Source organism: Rhipicephalus sanguineus, chromosome 6 (genome assembly GCF_013339695.2).
Source record: "Rhipicephalus sanguineus isolate Rsan-2018 chromosome 6, BIME_Rsan_1.4, whole genome shotgun sequence".
Lineage (NCBI taxonomy): Eukaryota > Metazoa > Arthropoda > Arachnida > Ixodida > Ixodidae > Rhipicephalus > Rhipicephalus sanguineus.
Window position 1 is genome coordinate 713,302 of NC_051181.1, and position 17,104 is coordinate 730,405.

The 17,104-nt window shown below is 45.5% G+C and overlaps 1 protein-coding gene across 1 annotated transcript in view; it reads left to right on the forward strand.

The window, feature by feature from the left end:
* LOC119395565 (WD repeat and coiled-coil-containing protein) overlaps positions 1-16,728 on the forward strand; it is a 253,218-nt gene extending 236,490 nt beyond the window's left edge. Inside the window, exon 13 of the mRNA XM_037662540.2 lies at positions 3,276-16,728. Within this exon, the coding sequence (XP_037518468.1) occupies positions 3,276-3,818 (543 nt within the window). The 3' untranslated portion in view covers positions 3,819-16,728. The remainder of the gene's footprint in view (positions 1-3,275) is intronic.
* The last annotated feature ends 376 nt before the right edge of the window (positions 16,729-17,104 follow it).

Here is a 17,104-nt window from a genome sequence, read left to right on the forward strand (position 1 = left end):
TATATATATATATATATATATATATATATATTCGCACGTTGCATTGGATCGCTGACGTCAGTATGAAACGTTCGCGCGAGTGAGATGCGTGCATTGCTTCAAGCCTTCACTATACGAAATGAAAACAGTTTCAAACAACTTATTCTCAAAATTTCTCAACTTCAGATGTTTTCACGGTTCTCGGAGGTTAGCGTTCGCCCGGTTCAGAGACTTTACAAAAATATGTGGAAGAGTAGTTACATAAAATACAATTGTTTACGCGGCAGTTGAGTGCGCGCCAACAGGGCACCCGAGCGCAATTTCCCGCTTTTTCCTGATGACCTCAATATAGCGTCCACCACAATTTCGTGCTGAAGCTCCGGAGTACTTAAATAGTGAGTCTGGTCATCTCTTGGATAGATATAAAGAGATGACCAGACGGGTAAAGCAAGCCTCTTTTGTCCCGCAGACACGTGCAATCAGCTGCTCTGAACTGAGAATCACGTTTGTTTTCGGGCGATCGCTCGTAACGTAAAGTGAGGCATACACGATGATGCACTGTTATCGTTTTATTTACTTTGATTTGTCTTGTTTTTTTTTAAGGTAGAGCTTTAGATGCCTCATCAAACACGAAAATTGACCGTTGGCGTCCCGCGTAGCCAACACGAGTGATGCACAATATCATCACGCGATGACGTCGACAGAACTTGTGACGTTACTATGACGTCATTCAACGTGACGTCATATGCTGACGCCATCACGTGACACGGTCGCTTTGCATTGCCTCCGTGATCGGGGGCCGATCACAGAGGCAATGTAAAAGCAGGTGAGGTGCAGAAAGCTTGCAATGCCTTCGATCCTGTCGGCAGTCCGAAAGCACGTTATGTACAGAAGAAAGCTTTCGGAAAGGGGCGAGGGAGGATCAATGCATCGACTGACGAAAAAGATGGCTTTCGTTTTCGAGTCATATCAGGCGAATACATAAGAGACCATGTTTTTTTTTTCATGTAATTTTTTCGCATACATTTTACCTGTGCGGTCAGTTCTTCAAAAAGTATAGGTATGTCTAACATGTTTACATCGATACAGGTGACCACCACGTTTTTTATAACCTGACGGAAACAAATCGTCAGACCACACATCGTCAGAATTATTTCTGGCACAGAAAGCAGGTTTGCACGCCACACACCATATTATTATTGTTAGTCGTTACGCAAATGACAAGCATGTCAAGTTATTGATGCCATGACCTATCGGTCGTGTTGGGCATACGTACATTCGTGCCCCTCCGTGCCAATTTTCGTGTATGCCGCGTGAACGAGACGCGAGTAATTTTTTACTTTTGGTACCGCGGCCACGCTGACTGACACATTCGGCTTCGCATGAAATGACTTGAAACAGCAGAGCGCCGTAGGCAGCCTTGTAAAACTAATCGAATGCACGAAATAAAAGATGGGATATGAAGGGTGCAAACGCGTTAGCATGCATGAGCTAGTTACTACGTGCATTATGTGCTACGTTCTCCTGGTTATATCCAGTTTATTCTTTCCCGCAGCAAGTTTTCGTTCGTCATTCCACACGAAAGAAAGTTAAGCGCCTTTTCTCACGCTGAAGTGCGCGCAGGATGCGTTCCTCAAACAGCCGCGGAAGTGTGGACCAATGCGGTGACAAACCAGCTGAACCCCGTTTCACAACACACAAACTAACAAACGCGTTTTCTGTGAGATGAGTCGCTGCTGTATTATGTTGCAGTGACGCAGTATTAAATATTGCCCACATTTCCGCAATTTTAGCTAATAGCGGCCAAAATATCACGCGCGTAGCAGACGCTCGCCGCTTTGACGCGGCTTCCGCCGCGGAGAAAGCCCACGGGTCCGGCACCGCAGCGCCCCGGCGCGGAAGTTCACCGCAAAAGGCCCTCGCTCCTCCCATGTATGCGCGCGGCGCTTTGGACACTCCCCCTATTCTAGGTCACTCTAGTAAGGGACGACTCACGCGAATCAAGCCGTGTCTTGCACTGATCTTTCGCGACAGTCAGGGAAGTTTGCGTAGCACTGAATTCGTCCATACGGCGAATCATTTCTTTCTGTCCTTCAAGGATGCCGAGAAGAAGTTCATGGTTAGTACCCGAGCCTACGTTAGTGTTAAGCGAGTGATTAGGCCCTGGATTTTGCTCTATGTCCCCTCACAGAACAAGTAAATTGACGAAAAACGACAAATAATTCAAAAACACACTTTCCGTACTGTTTGGGCAAAACAGCAGCAAGAGACAAACGTCGTTACTTCGAAAACATTTAACATTGGACAAGTAACTAACCTGCACGAGAAGAAACACATGCCTGTTAGGTATGGTTGCAGTCCCGCTGCCGTTTTGCCCACTGAAAGACCAGTCCGTCAGCACTGGGTATATGTAGCCAGGACCGCATGACGTCACGTGCAGGGCGGCGTGGCAAATGTCGATAATTTCATGCATGGGCGTCTGGAAATCACAGGCCTCCGGGCCGCCAGATTCATTGTTGATTAGAAGAATTTCCCGGCCGGCATCGAGAGGGTGAATGTAGCTCGCACATGGTTGTCCAATCAAGCTGTCGAAAAACTGCACGAGAAGAAACACATGCCTTACAGTAAACTGAGAGCTGGGCGAGTTGGTATGAATTCATGTTGAAACTTTTTTAGCGCGCACAAAAGACGGAGGACACAGAAAGAAGGTACAAAAGGTTTTGTACCTTCTTTCTGTGTCCTCCGTCTTTTGTGCGCGCTAAAAAAGTTTCAACATGAACACATGCCTGTTAAGCATGGTTGCAGTCCCGCTGCCGTTTTGCCCACTCTGTTCGACGACCGCTTAATAAAAAACGGTGCGCTCCACCGATGATCAGATTATCGACAGCTGACGCTCTGTTTCCTGCTATCAGTTTAAGCGCGTATTGCTTGTAGTTTGACTTTTCGTTTCCCGAGCATAAGTTCGCCCAAATAGTTTCGTCTCGAACACACGGACTGCTGCCTTCGTCAATGTCACGACCACGTGACAATATGTATCACGTATCACTTTGATGCAGTGATACACTCTCGCGCTCATCTTGTTTTATCTAAGTTTGCACCTTTCAAGATGCACGCTGTTCGTGTCACCTGTGCTGCAGGAAAAAGCCTCTCAACTGCGCTGTTTGCAGTTTGCATTGACCACCCTCCCCTGTGGTACCATGCTCATTAAAAGGCACTAAAACCCGATTAACATGTTTTCTCGCGTCAGTACAATGTTGTAAGAGCTACTTTGTCATTCCTGTTAGTGCTCCACGCAGGACCCGACTCCATTGGTTGAGGACCTGACAAGCCTGCTGCACTTTCACGAGGCTGGCCGAAGTGCAGACCCCCCGCCGGCCAACGACCTCCTCGATCTGTCCAGCCTCTTGTCGGGCGGCGGCCTTTCCTCTTCGGAGTTGCTCGTGGGCCGGAACTTCGAGGAGCTCGACGGGGACGTCGGTGGCCGCCTCGGCGGGGGCTTCCACGAGGAGTTCTTCAAGAAGTCCTCCGGCGACGGTGTACGTCAGGACGCCGGCGGCACACCTCGCACTCCCATGGCGGCACCGGGAGGCGGTTCGCACACGCTGCCACGTGCTGCCGAGCATGCGGCACCCGCTGCGGCCGCGACCAGCACGCTCGGCTCGGTGGCTTCGCGCCTGGCGGGCCTCGAGGGCTGCCTGGCCGCGTTAGGCCGAAGCCAGAGCCGAGAACTGCAGGAGATCAAGGGCGAGCTGTCGGCCATCCGCCGCCTTCTCATCTCGGTCCTGTTCCACGTGCTGCCAGAGGAAGCGAGGAGCGACGCCGTGGCCAAGTACACGTGAGCCGAGACCCCTCGTTAGCCAAGTGGAGAGCTCCAAGCGCGAAACACGCGAAGGTTTTGCTAGGCTCTGTAGAGGGTCTTTCTCACAATGGCTGCAGCCAAAGCTCGTTTGGTGAGAACACCTTCAAACTGCAAACGATGTGCTGTGCTCTACCCAAGTGACTGGCATCTGCTTTGTTCTACTGTGTACAGCTCAGAAGGGTGACTTTGTAGGTGGCGTGCTTTCTTTGCTTTTTCGGCCTGTGCCACGAATGTTCCTTTTCCAAGTAGACTCTTGCTTCATGGAGCTTGTGTGAATGGTGTCGTGCACTTCATTGCAGTATGCACTGTGGTCACATTCATTGTATACAAGCCTACGCAATACCAGTATGAAAGGCATATTTCTTCTTTTCATGACCAAAGACGGCGCTCTCTGGATGTGGGTGAGCAAAACACCGACCACAGGTGCATGTTTGAATGGCCAAGAATTACAGCGTCACACTCTTGCTCACTACTTTCACTTGGGCGTGGTGACATAGAACAATAGATTTTATGGCCACCTTTGTTCTTTTGCTCTTTTTTTATGTGTTCTTTCGCGACATAGGTGACATATGTGAACTCTCATTTGCTTTGGCATGAGGCATTTCCATGCAGATGAAAAATCTGCTTTTGAGGCTTTGGCCAAAGTCACAGCAGTTCAACGAACCCAACTACAAGGAGATGCCAGGGTTCGTGCTGTGCGTGTGGTCTGTTACGTATTGTGCACCGTTATCGTAAGTACTATACACTGAATAACAAGGAAAGCATATAATACAAACAGCCCGGCTTGCACAGAACTGTCCAGGAAGCACATTCATTTCTCTGTTCCCGAGAGACGTGCCCGTGTGTGAGAGGAGAGTGCTCGTGCGGACAAAGAAAACCTCTCGGCCAGCGTGGCACGATGGCTGCCGCACGTCTCGGAGACTGACCGACTCGGCCCAGGGGGCTCGCCTTCTCCTCTTCAAAATGTGGGTCGACTTGAAAGCACAGAACCTGGGGAAACTGGGAGGGTGAAGCAAAGGACGTGTCGGGACATTCATGGCCCTCTCGAGCTGCTGGAACAAAAGCATTTGCTCTCATTGCCACATGCTCCATGATGGTGCACGTGATGGCTCTCCTGTTTGGCACATGTTCTTTGTACATATTATACATAGAAGAAGAGAAAACGGTCAAAAAAAGGAAACCTAGCGCAGGGAACTGCCATACTTGGCAGGCTTTGCTTGCCAATGTGCTCAGCAACACTGACAACAGCAGCTGTTGCTAGCGGTCACAACGCAAGAAGGGTGGGAGAACAACTCTTTTATAGCATTTGTAAGTACATTCCCAGATGCATCATTGGGAGGAAGGGTTGCGTTCGAGTGGCCTCCTGTTGTACTGCTCTATGCCAGCAATGTGCGACGTGTCACCACCCGTTGTTTGCGTCAACACGGATGCCATGCGGCTGGTGCTGGCCTTGTTTCTTGTTTTACACGCTCCCTCCTTATTTGGTTGCACAAGCATCTGTTCTGCAAGGGGGAAGACCAGGCTAATGGTAAATTCTTCCGCTTGTTTCAAGTGAGCTGCATGAACCCTCAGGAAATTATGCAGAGCCAGTCTTACGACACAAACACATACTAATCTGCACTGAATCGCCAGAGAATCTGTTGCATGCACCAAGTGGTGTACCACTCCCAGATGAACGGTGGTTCCACCACAAGAGGGAGCAACTTCCTACAGAGCAGTAGGTGGAAAGCACCTGTTGAGGAAAGGAACAACGATTGGTCTGAGGAGCTGCCTTTGTCAAGTTGCACTTGTGGGACTTTTTGCATAGACACACAGGCTTTGGCTCCAAACACAGTTCAGTCTGCTTCTGCCAGCCAGGCAGCCTAATCTGCCCTTCAGCCTGCGATGCTTCCTCGATCGAGGTAACCTCGTTTCGTTTCAGAGCTCCTCTCTGCTTTGAGGCAGTTGTTATCCTTCTCAGCTCGGGGCAGGTTTGAGGCTTGCATGTGTGTTAGTAACGTATTCACACAGTATTGTTTGCTGCACTGAAGTTGGGGGTCCATTGTGCCTCTTGGCCACCTCAGTATGGCTCTCCTTAATCGCTCAGTGTCCCACCTAAAACGCACTTGCCTGACAGAGGTGTTCATCTCGAACAGAGTCAAAGGTGCTGCAGTCTCTCAGGCTGGTTGCACCGCATAAGGTGTGTTGACACTGTGTTGCATGGACGCTGCCTGTGTTCTCGTTTGAATGTGCCCTCTTGGTGTGTTTAGAAACCTTGGAGAAAAAGCCAAGAGTATCACTCAATGCACCAACTGTGGGCGCTCCACACCCTGGTTTGTTCCCGTTTTCTTTGCTCCCAGTGTCTGGCTTGCACTGGCTGTACAGGGCATAGAGCAAGGGGCGAGGCTATGTACCACAATAAATGGGAAGTGGCAGCTTTACATATGTCTACATACACACACGCATATAAACACACACACCTAACATGGTTGAAGACGTGTGCCACTGCTGTGTCGCGATTGGTGTAGGGGAGAAAGAAAAAAATAGCCATGATTGCTCAACACTTTTTATACATTGGTTGTGTAGCATAGTGGTTGACCGTGTAGCTTTGTGAGGTCGTGTTTGTGTAGTCAGTCCCATGGCCCCAGTTCATTATAATGGGTCAAGTTTGCTGGTATTGTATTGCGCCATTTACATTTTCGCTTCCTCCCATCACTGCCTTGTTTTGTCATGGCAGGCTTCTGTGTTGCTGCCTGCTGGGTCGGCAGCGTGCATGAGAATAAACTGACTGAGACTACGCCGTGGTCGATTCACAGAAGACACTCAACAAGGGTTTCTCCGTGGATGTGGCATTTATTCTTGTGTGCCCTCGCAAAAGATGCCAACTGCATTCATTGTTCATTCCATAGCTTTCACTATTCTAGCCCTACTGGAGGACGATTATTAAACGCGCTATTCAAGGCTTGGAAGCCGATCCTGGCAGCATAGACCGTGTTGACTTGAAGGCACTGATGCCATTGGCTGGTGTGGAAGCGAAACAATTTTTAAAGGAGTACTGACGTCACCAAAGGGACATTCTTGGCCTACATGCGCAAAATATTTCAGTTTGATATTAAAGCATCTGCAAGCCACCACAATGGACATTACGGCGAGTCTGCAACCTCCACATCTTGTATGCTGCGGAAATCACCAAAATCTCCGTTGCTGGATAAGAATTCACTCGTCTACATGCAACTGACAACAGAGCTGCTGCTTGAACCTACATCAGATTGTGTGGACATGTCAGTGGTTTTGTCAGGTGGCGGAATTAAAAATGTATTCAATGCATTCCCCAAGATACTCTTCTTAGGATCCTCGATTTCTATTTGCAGCAACAATGCACAAAAATCTCTGAAATGAGTGTCAGTACTCCTTTACTAGAAATTGGATATTGTTTCGGTGCCTTTGGCTGGGATTCTTTCCTCGAGCAGAACTGCTTGCAGGATTGTAAATGTAAACGAGAACCAGCGCATCTGTGAGCTAGATTGACAGCATGCAGTTATGCGCACTGGCGCTGTGTCTCGTTCCAAGCACTGCTTTCAGCACACGCAGTTTTTCGTTTTTTAGATTTTATTTTGTAACTGCATTTGAAATTTTAAGTATTTCATTCGTCATTACAACATGGAGAACTATATTGTAGTTTTCTTTTTGAAAAACAAGGTGTGTCGTCATCAGAAATCACGTTGACGCAGCTTCCCCTCCTTGAATCTTGAACACAGATCTTAGCACCCAATTCTGTGCTAGTTTTGCATTTCTGGAACTTGTTTGTGCAGGGACAGTCAATAGAAATGCCTCTTCTCACTTTTTGTCGCAAGATATATATATTGCATGACCAGATCTAGCCAGAAAGTCAATATGTTTCAGATGTTTCATTCAAGCTGGTGCAGGAATATTACGGAAGGTGATGCAATCTCTAGCTTCCTGCTTATTCACCAAATGCCTGGCAGCTCCCTCTTTTTTGTTCCTGGATATGCATGTACATGCAGTCACTGCAAGTGGTACTTTGTTTTCTTATAGAAGTTGTCTTTTTTATTCACCAGAAAAAGTTATCTGGTGGTTGTTCGTGCTGTTTTATGGCTTCTTTTGAAAGACACGTTGGCAGCAACAGTCTCGTGTGTATTTGAATTTTGTGTTTAGCCGTAATTTTCAGCATAGAACCTTACGAACAACAGCAATTGTTAAAATCTTGTGTACACACTGCTCCAAGTTCGTTTCAGGAACAAGTTGCACGGCTTCTGGATGCAGGGTACCCGTTTTCAGTGATGTTGGCTGCAAGTATCAGGCTATTGAAGAAGCTAAAACAGGGAACGGGACCGGTTTTGGAAACGGGTGGGCAGACTAATTCTAGCTCTAAGGTGGTAGCAATCCCTTATGTACACGGGCTATCACATAGACTCAAAAAGGTAGCTGGAAGTTACGATGTGAAGGTAGTGTTTTCGGCCAAAGAAAAAATCGGAGGAGTATGCGCGTTGGTCAACCAAAAACGTGACGGACTGAGCAGTTTACAAGGGGGTTGTGCCATTAAACACAAGCTCCAGTTTGTTGAATGTGCAAATAATGTGGTGTACAATATACCTCTGACGTGCGGACATGTATATGTGGGGCAGACTGGCAGATGCATTAATACGAGGCTAAGGGAGCATATGTCGAGCCTGAAAGGTCGCCCATGTACACATTTGGCAATGCATTGCAATGAGTGCTCATGTTCGCCTTGTTTTGAAAACACTACTTTAGAGTACAGACATCGGAACAGAACTTCAAGAGAAATAATGGAGGCCTATCATATTGACAGGCTGAAAGAAAAATGTGTTAGTCACCCATCTGTTGCCTTGTTAGATAAGGAAATTTCACTCTTGTCTGCTGGTCAATAAGCATGTAAAAAGAGCGCGATGTGCGCAATTCAAATCAATTTGAGTGATCAGAGTGCGCAGTTCCGAGGGGTGTTAAGTGAACGTTTTTCAAAAAATAAACCAGTTGTTAGATTGCGCCCGTTTGTGTCTCTCTTCTTTGTCCTTGTGTGCCTGCGCAAGTATTTCAAAATGAACTTGTTCCAACTAGGCCGAATCGCAGTTTTGCTGCAGCAATTAACCAAAGATTTGACTCACTTTGAAGCAGAAGTTACATGTCAATGTAAAAACAATTCGTCGTAGGATTTAGATTTTGTTGTTCACTTTCTTTTGTAACACTCTGCTCAAGGACTTGATTTTCTTTACTTATACCTCTGGCCAGAGTTTAGAAATATGCCGGCGCACTTTAAGCCGAATACCTGTTGCCGACTACACTGCATGTAGTACACACGACATGCTTCCCTTGAGTGATAAATTAAGCAGCCTCGTGCTCCCAGCCACAGGTTCATCATCGCACAACCACCACCTTTAAGCGGCAGCTGTGCTCGTTTGCATATTACGGAACACCGCAATTACAGCACGCACATGCTATTTATTGGTATTTCGTGGGGAGCAAGAAGAGATAAGAAGCTGTCTGATCAGTTGTTTCAGAAGTTAGTTAATTACACTTGCCTAATTAAGAAATTAAGCAGAACATTAAAAAGTAGTGTGACGCACTCCATGCAATAGTGAGCAACATGCATTTAGTCACGTCATCATAAAGGCATATTTTTAAACTCTGGCTAGAGTAAGCTAGGGCACTCTGTTTAATTTGATCTACAGAGAAAGGCTTGCAGAAAATGCGTGTAGTTTTCTTATTCATTATACACAATGTAAGCATCGTGAGGTAAGCACTGAGAAAACTTGCTTACTGCGGTTTACAAGCTTCTCCGCACATTAATGCATTAAGCTGGGCTAGCTGGTATTGATTGTATGCTTCCATACTGCTAGTGAACACGCACAAAGGACGACATAGAAAGAGACAGGACAACCGCTAGGCTTCAACTGATTTTTTAATCGACATGAAGGGCACAATACATTTCTTTACGCACACGCAGGTGCCACGTCACAGAAAAAGTTCATCCCCCAAAAGAAAAAGAAAAGAAATTCTCCGGTGCCTGTCGGTACCGCCAGTTCGCACATGGTTTCTTCTTACACAGATAGTCCAATTCTCTTTTTGACCACGCGATGGACGGAGTGCTGACAAATGTGTCACCCGCCTTGTGAATTTCGACAGCCTCTACTGTTTCCCTCTTTCTCTGTTCCCCGCCAACGTACATCACAGAAGTGGCGTCATATGCTGGGGTATAACCCTTGCACTTCTTGCAGCGCATCGCCAGTAAACCACTCCCTGCAAGCGATCGAACAGCCGTGCGATGCTTGCAGCGGTTGTCCTGTCTCTTTCTATGTCGTCCTTTGTGCGTGTTCGCTAGCAATATGGAAGCATTCTCTGCACAGCTGCACTATCCATAAAAAAAATGAAATTAATGCTATTGAGAGGAAAACAATACTCTGCAAATGTTAGTGGTGATTGCACTACTCTTTGCAGTGCGACATGATGAAGCCTTATCATTCAATTGTGTTTATTTGCTCATTACAGTATGCTTGGAATCTTGTTTTTCCTTAGCATAGCAAAGAGAAAAGCTGATGAACCAGAAAGACTCATTGCATGGAATGCCAGACAAGAGTGGTTATAAAAACCAAATAGGAACACCTGTTGTGACCGTGTCATGAGATAACCCAAACTGCTGCAAGCCTCCCCTGGAAGCAATTGGCCAACAACTTGGGTTCACTGATGACCGTCACACATGGTTGACTTGCTGAAAATGGCCACTCATGTTTGGCAAACAGCATTTGGTTGACAGCTGCTGACCTTGTGGAAGTGTGACCTCTTTTTTTCCCAAGGCTGGTCTCGTGATGCTCAGGATTTATTTTCCTGCATTTGCATCACGTGGTTTTATCGCGTCATTTCGATTTTATTTTTTTCGCCGCTGCATCTACCCACCAACTTGTGCTCGCATGTGGTTGCTGGGCTCCGATGACTTTACTGCTCACTGTTGCAGTGATCTGTTGACTCGTGCCATTTTACCATCACGCAGTTTTATCATAGCTAGGTAGTAGCAATTCAACACATTGTAGGTGCTTTTGTATTCCAAAAGTTGTACCAAAGCGATATCGACCATTAAACTACAAAGAAAAAGATGAAATAAACGACTTATAGTGGTTAGATACTTACCTGAAACTTCTTTCTGCTAGAGGAAAGTTGAGTAATGGTTATATTCACATAAAATGTTGTGTAGTATCCGCTTAGTGTGATGTCATTCATTTGTTACGGTATATTTGGTGGCACTGTTTTTTTTTCATCATGGCTCGCTGTCTGCAGAGCAGCTTTAAGTGCATTTAAAGGGACCTGAAACGGTCTTGACAATTTTGTACAAACGCATTAAGCCTTTGGTAAAGCAAGTCCACTTGCCGACCAATTTAAGCTCTCTCCGTCAAGTGTGTTATTTGTTGCGAGGCTTTAAACATGGAAATCGCTACAGCCAAACGAGTTTTCAATTTCCCACTTCCATGGTACGCAGAATTGTTCTATTATACGTAGCACCAGTGAACCGATCTGACTGGATATGTCCAGCCTACATCACTGAAGACAGTGAGCGTAGTCTGCCTGTGTTACAACGTGAGCTACGTGACAGTGTTTATCTCGAGGCATCTTTTCTCAAACAGCATAAATTGCCCTATCTGCGTTGTGAGCTCTGGTGATTGGTGACTTGTATAGCTGCGATGTCGTGTAAGGCAACTGGCCAGCGGAGTCGCTTCAGGGGCAGTGAGCGTTGGGCTCTTGCTATCCGATCAATGCCAGGATTCACGTGTTTGCAGCTGTAATTTCACCCCTTGCCCGAGTTTGCACTTATCGGTGATTTTTCTCAAATGCTTCTTGTTTGTCTGCATACTTGGCGTTTGCAGATTGTCACCGTACAAGAAAAGACAACTGGAATGGCTGAGAGTGGTGCACATCTCAACCTCTGTGATGTGCTCTGTTGAGTGCTCGGAAAGAGGGTCACAGATTATTGCCCATAGCTGCCTTAACACAAGGTGCCAATAATGTGACAAGATTTCAAAAACTGTTTCAGGGTCCCTTTAAGCCGTTAAGCATTATGACATCACATCACTTTCGTTGGTGCAGAAACTGTTCTCACCTCAACTCGCATGTTGGTTCTGTAATACTTGTGGCTTCAGGCACCCTTTCATTTCCCCCATACACTTTATGATATGATTCAAATATATGAGAACAAAGCTTCCATTCTTGCTGTGTTGGTAACAAGCTCGAGAAAGTTGTCCCTGGCCTGTGGTGACTTGATTGAATTGTAGCTAATCGCCTCTGTATTAGCTTTTATTTCATAAACCATTACATCGAGGCCAATTTTTGGTTTCCTCGTTGAAATACATGCCGATTGCATGTACAGTGCTAAAACGCTGTATCAGAACTTCAAGTGTAGCAACTAGCATGTGCAATTGCTCCAGAGTCATGTCGCTAAGAATTTGTGCACTAAAGGTGCTCTTGAAAAGTCTGGTGTAAATGTATGAGCCAATATTATGGCACTGAGACTTGAACAGAAAACAGTGGGAATTGAAAGTACTATGTGCATCACTTAGCCCTAAAGTGACGCGTTTGAATCCGTGAACACTGTGCATGTGTGTGTGTATTCGAACAGGGACGAGAAAGAGGTTAGGCAACCCTTTGAACTTGAGTGTAATAAAATGCAGGCAGTGCAATAAAAACAGGAGATTCACAGGAGTAAGAAGTCAGCTTATGTAAGACATCTGCAGTGAACATGAATTTGGCTGTTCGTGATGAGATTTTCCTGAATTGTGACATTGAAAAAAATATGACTTGACGATGCACTGTCGGGCCAGTTGGTGCATAGCTAGGTGAACGACTTGGTGCAAAGTGACAAACAAGAATGGACAAGAAGAACTCACAACTAATATTATTCTTCGGAAGTACTCACAATGTAAAGGCTCTTAAAGTCATGTGCAGATTTACCGCACATAGTTGTGAGTGGGCAGTCTTTCTGTCCCTTCTTCTCGTTTGTAACCTTGCGCCACATTTTTCATCTGTCGCAAAAAATGTACTATCTGTATTAGAGTTCTGAAACGCTTTTTTTCTTTAGCAATTTCGGCCAATATTTCATTGTTCTTTTTAGTGTATGTAAAACATGTGCTGCACACATTGACTCTGAGATGCAGCAAGCCCTGTCATTATTGGCTACACATCTTCTATGGTCTACAGACCTCCAAGGAAGAGCCTTCAATGAGGAGGTATAGACTGGCTGTTGCATTTTCATGTCAATGCAGCTTCTCAGATGTTCATTTATTTTGTGCGGCGGTGGTTTAACCTAGCAGGGAGATGTAGGTGCAGCAAAATGCAGTCACAGACCGGAAGAAGAGATGCATTCATGATCACGTATTTGTAGTGTTGCAGGTATTGTTAACTTGAAGTTTATGAAGCAAACAAACAACTCAAATACCATCGCATATGGCACCGACTAGGTCAAGGCACATAACAAACCATTTGTGCATAAATACGCTCTGATGTAGATGCCTCGTATTTGTTTGTAAGGTCGTTGGGCAATTTGCTACACTTCAACAAAGCCATAGTCGTTTTTCTGTGGAAATGTGCGTGTTGAGTGAATACACTTTTGTGTGCTAATCAGTTCAACAGGGTTCAGCTTCCAACACGACTCATATAGTTGCTTCAAGAAATGTGGGTTCTCAGTGCAAACTGAAATGCTGCTTTTCTTTGAAAGCTGCCGTCACAAACGTACGCTTCCATTCTATGTGCTTCCTCGTGCATGCTTCCCATGCAGCGCTAAAAAAGTTGTGGCAGGTGCCGATTTGTTGCTTGAAGGACTCGTCAAGCCATTTTTGGAATGGGTTCCACAACATGTTTTGCGCTCACGTGATGAGCACTTTAAGATTTGCCTTCCAGTCGATGCCACATGTGGTATGATGATTTGGCAAGCATGGCAAAAAGACCACTGGCTGTCTCTTTAAAGCGACACTGATATTGCTTATAAGATAACGCACTGATTGTGGCTTGATCATTAATCATTTTGTATAGCGCAACACAATATGATGACTCTATTCACGTTTACTGTCCCGCATTGCACTGTTAAAAATGGGATCTTCGAGACATTAGTAATGGATTCTTTTAGAGTATCCGCATGTGCTGCTTTTTTTTGGCTCTCCGGCTCAATCGCATATTTTACCGACTTAAGTGACTCAGTACCATTCCAAGTCAGTGAATCGCTCATAAGTGAAAGTTAAATTTGTTATCATTGGCCAGCTATGGCGACCCTTTTTCGGTGAACAAAGAATGAAAAAATTATGATGCACCAAATGGGAGGTTGCGTTCGTGCACTTTAATTAATTCTGTCCTTGGCCAGCCAATGCAGCGAATGACCAAACTCTCAATGGACAGAAGATGTGTGATCAGGTTGAGGAATGTGGCTGAACATACAAGCTGTTGGCATGATTTTCTGGCATTGCTTGAAAAGATTACAGCTGTCTATCACTGCATTGTTGCACACAAGGTACATTGTTGGGGGAAACTACAAAAAGCACTGACGGAAAGTTTGTTTCTCATCTGAGCTCTCTTTTTCTTTCATTGTCTTGTGTATTTCATGCGAGTTACAATTGTCAGTATGAACCTTCTCAATGTAGCAACAAATAACGTCTCTGATGCGACCTGTACAAAATTCACGACAGCGAAGCGCATCTTAATACTTGCTGTCTACTTAGGACCTAACACAGAAATGATAGATGCTGGTCACATTGGGTCAGAAAAATGATACAAGAACGCCATCATGCAATGCAAGCAAATCTACTCACAATCTTATATCGATACTCTGTCTAGGGCAAGTTTAGGAGATTATTAATAATAATATTCAGGCACCTGAGAAATAATTTACTGCACAATGATTTACTCAAAATTATGCAGCCATGTGGCAACTGGTCTAAATGCGGATATGTTTTATGAATGTATGTCCCACAAGTGCATGTATGCATTGTGACCATGCTGCTGCCCTCATTTCATTCACTTAGGGCTCGTTACACAAACAATGGCTGTTCCCCAAAACTGCATGAGTTTGGTGCACCGTGTGTGTGCTGTACTTACAGATGAGATCTGTAAAAAAGAAACAATATGCTATGTTTACATATTAAAAAACAGCGCGAAAACATCATCTGTGTGTCCTTGTGTTTTCACGCTGTTTTTTACTATGAATATGTACCAACAAGCTCATGTTCGCACGCTATGTTTACTTTTACGAGATATATGATACAGCCATAGTGTGTAAAGCTTGAAACTTTAGTTTTTCTACTAGTTTTTTCGGGCATCACGACATCGCTGCAACATGTTCATCTTTGTAGGTCGACAAGGAATTCCTTTTTCTTTTTGTAATAAATATGGTTACCCTTTTATGTTTGTTGCATGCGGTATTGACCTGCCTTGCAAGTGTGCCATGTCAAGAAGCCTATGTGAGCTGTGCAAGCTATGTCGTCTTGTCTATAGTGTTAAACAATTAACAACTTCACGGTTTCTTTAGGCACAGTGCTAGCAAGCAGTTGCAAAGATCGATGAAAATGTGGCACCATTCAAACCACCGAGCAGCAAGCTGTACCATCTATACGCTTTTGCAGAAGTGAGCCAGAGGCAGTGTCGTTGCAATCAGTTACTGTGCAAGTCTTTTTTTGCTTTGTGTGTCTAGTTATTGGGTCGTCTGCAGTGGTGCTTGCAGCATCGAAAATGATGGGAAGCCTTTGACAACCAGGAGGTGCTCAACCGTCAATAGCCCTAGTGGTAGAAGGTGTTCATTTCACTTAAAGGGGTGGTGCCACCATGTCTGTGGCTTGCGCGTTCTTTGCTGTAAGCGTTTCCTATAGCTCCAGGAAGCATGATGCACGCACCCAGATTCATGTATTAACGCTAAATAATTTAATATCGCCTTTTGATGTGGACAACTTTCGGTTTCGGTTTCTGGGCGCCGAGGTTGGGCAGTGACGTAGAGTGTAGGAGGCTTGGTCACGTGACCACACAAGGCTGTGACGCACTTAGCCAGGAAGCGATTGAAACTCGGCGAGTGATGCAGCAACCGATGCTGTGGCGGTACTATAGTGAACTAGAATATATTCTAGTTCACTATAGCCGGTACGTACGTTGCGGAGGTGGCGGAGGTCCGGCGGTCACTCACGTCACTACAGCATATCTGGTGTGACGTCTGGGTTTCGATCGGGAGAATGGGCATTTAGGCACACTTTGGAAGTGAATTAAAATATATTCTAAACGTTTGCTGTGTCCAACCCTTCGTGTGGAGTGACCTTGCATACAGAGGAAACCCACAACAGGCTTGTTATAGCCTCGAAATTTGATGGCACCACCCGTTTAATATGCACTAGTTGGTGAGCCATGAAGCAGAGCACAAAGGGCATACGTAAAATTACGCAAACACAAGCGTTGCTGTTTGCGTCATTCGATGCACCCTTGTGCACGGCTTCATCAAAAGTATTCTTTTCCTTTGGTCAGAAGCAGAGGGCTTTCACTAAAATGTGTGCTTTTAGGTGCGGACGTAATGCAAACCAGGCATGCACTGTGCGCAATTGCAGCTTTATAAATGGAGCTTCGAGTTTGTTATATTATGCTTGCCCAGCCGCACACTTGCTGTATAGCTTGTAAAAAATAATGCAGAAGGCAGTGTGCGTTGAGGTGGAGTTTGCATGTGATAAGACTTGTTCAAGTACAGTGGCCATTCGCGCGCAATCTGCAGACATGCTGGAGAAATCATTCTGTTTGTTGGCAGGTGTCATTCATTGCAGGAACATAATGGCAACAAAATTAAAGAACTGCTGTTCAGAGATATGCTGCGGCAGGGTCTTTGCTGTGACCAAGCTTTTTTTAAAAAGCTGGGTGAACTCAGTATTAAAGAGGGATACACAACAGTCTCGTCATTGCCTTGCATTCTTTTTAGGCCACAACACAATTTCAAATTGCTGGCAAGGCTTTTTGTGCAGTAGAACATTTCATCTGTGCCATGCTTGCATGTGTGCCTAAGCGATGCCACCACATGTTTATATGCTTGATCACCATTTTAAAAGTGCCAGCACCATTAATGTTGTTTCCAAATTCGTGCATATAGAGGCACGCATCTTACTAACAGGCCAGTGCCCACTTGAAACTACCGGATGGTTCTTTGGTAGTGGCAAAAAACTAAAAAAAATTACACCATCTCCCACTAAAGGGGACCCTGAGGCGATGCGAAGCCGGAGCACTTCCACGATCGCGTTCCGTTGGCGTTCGTTG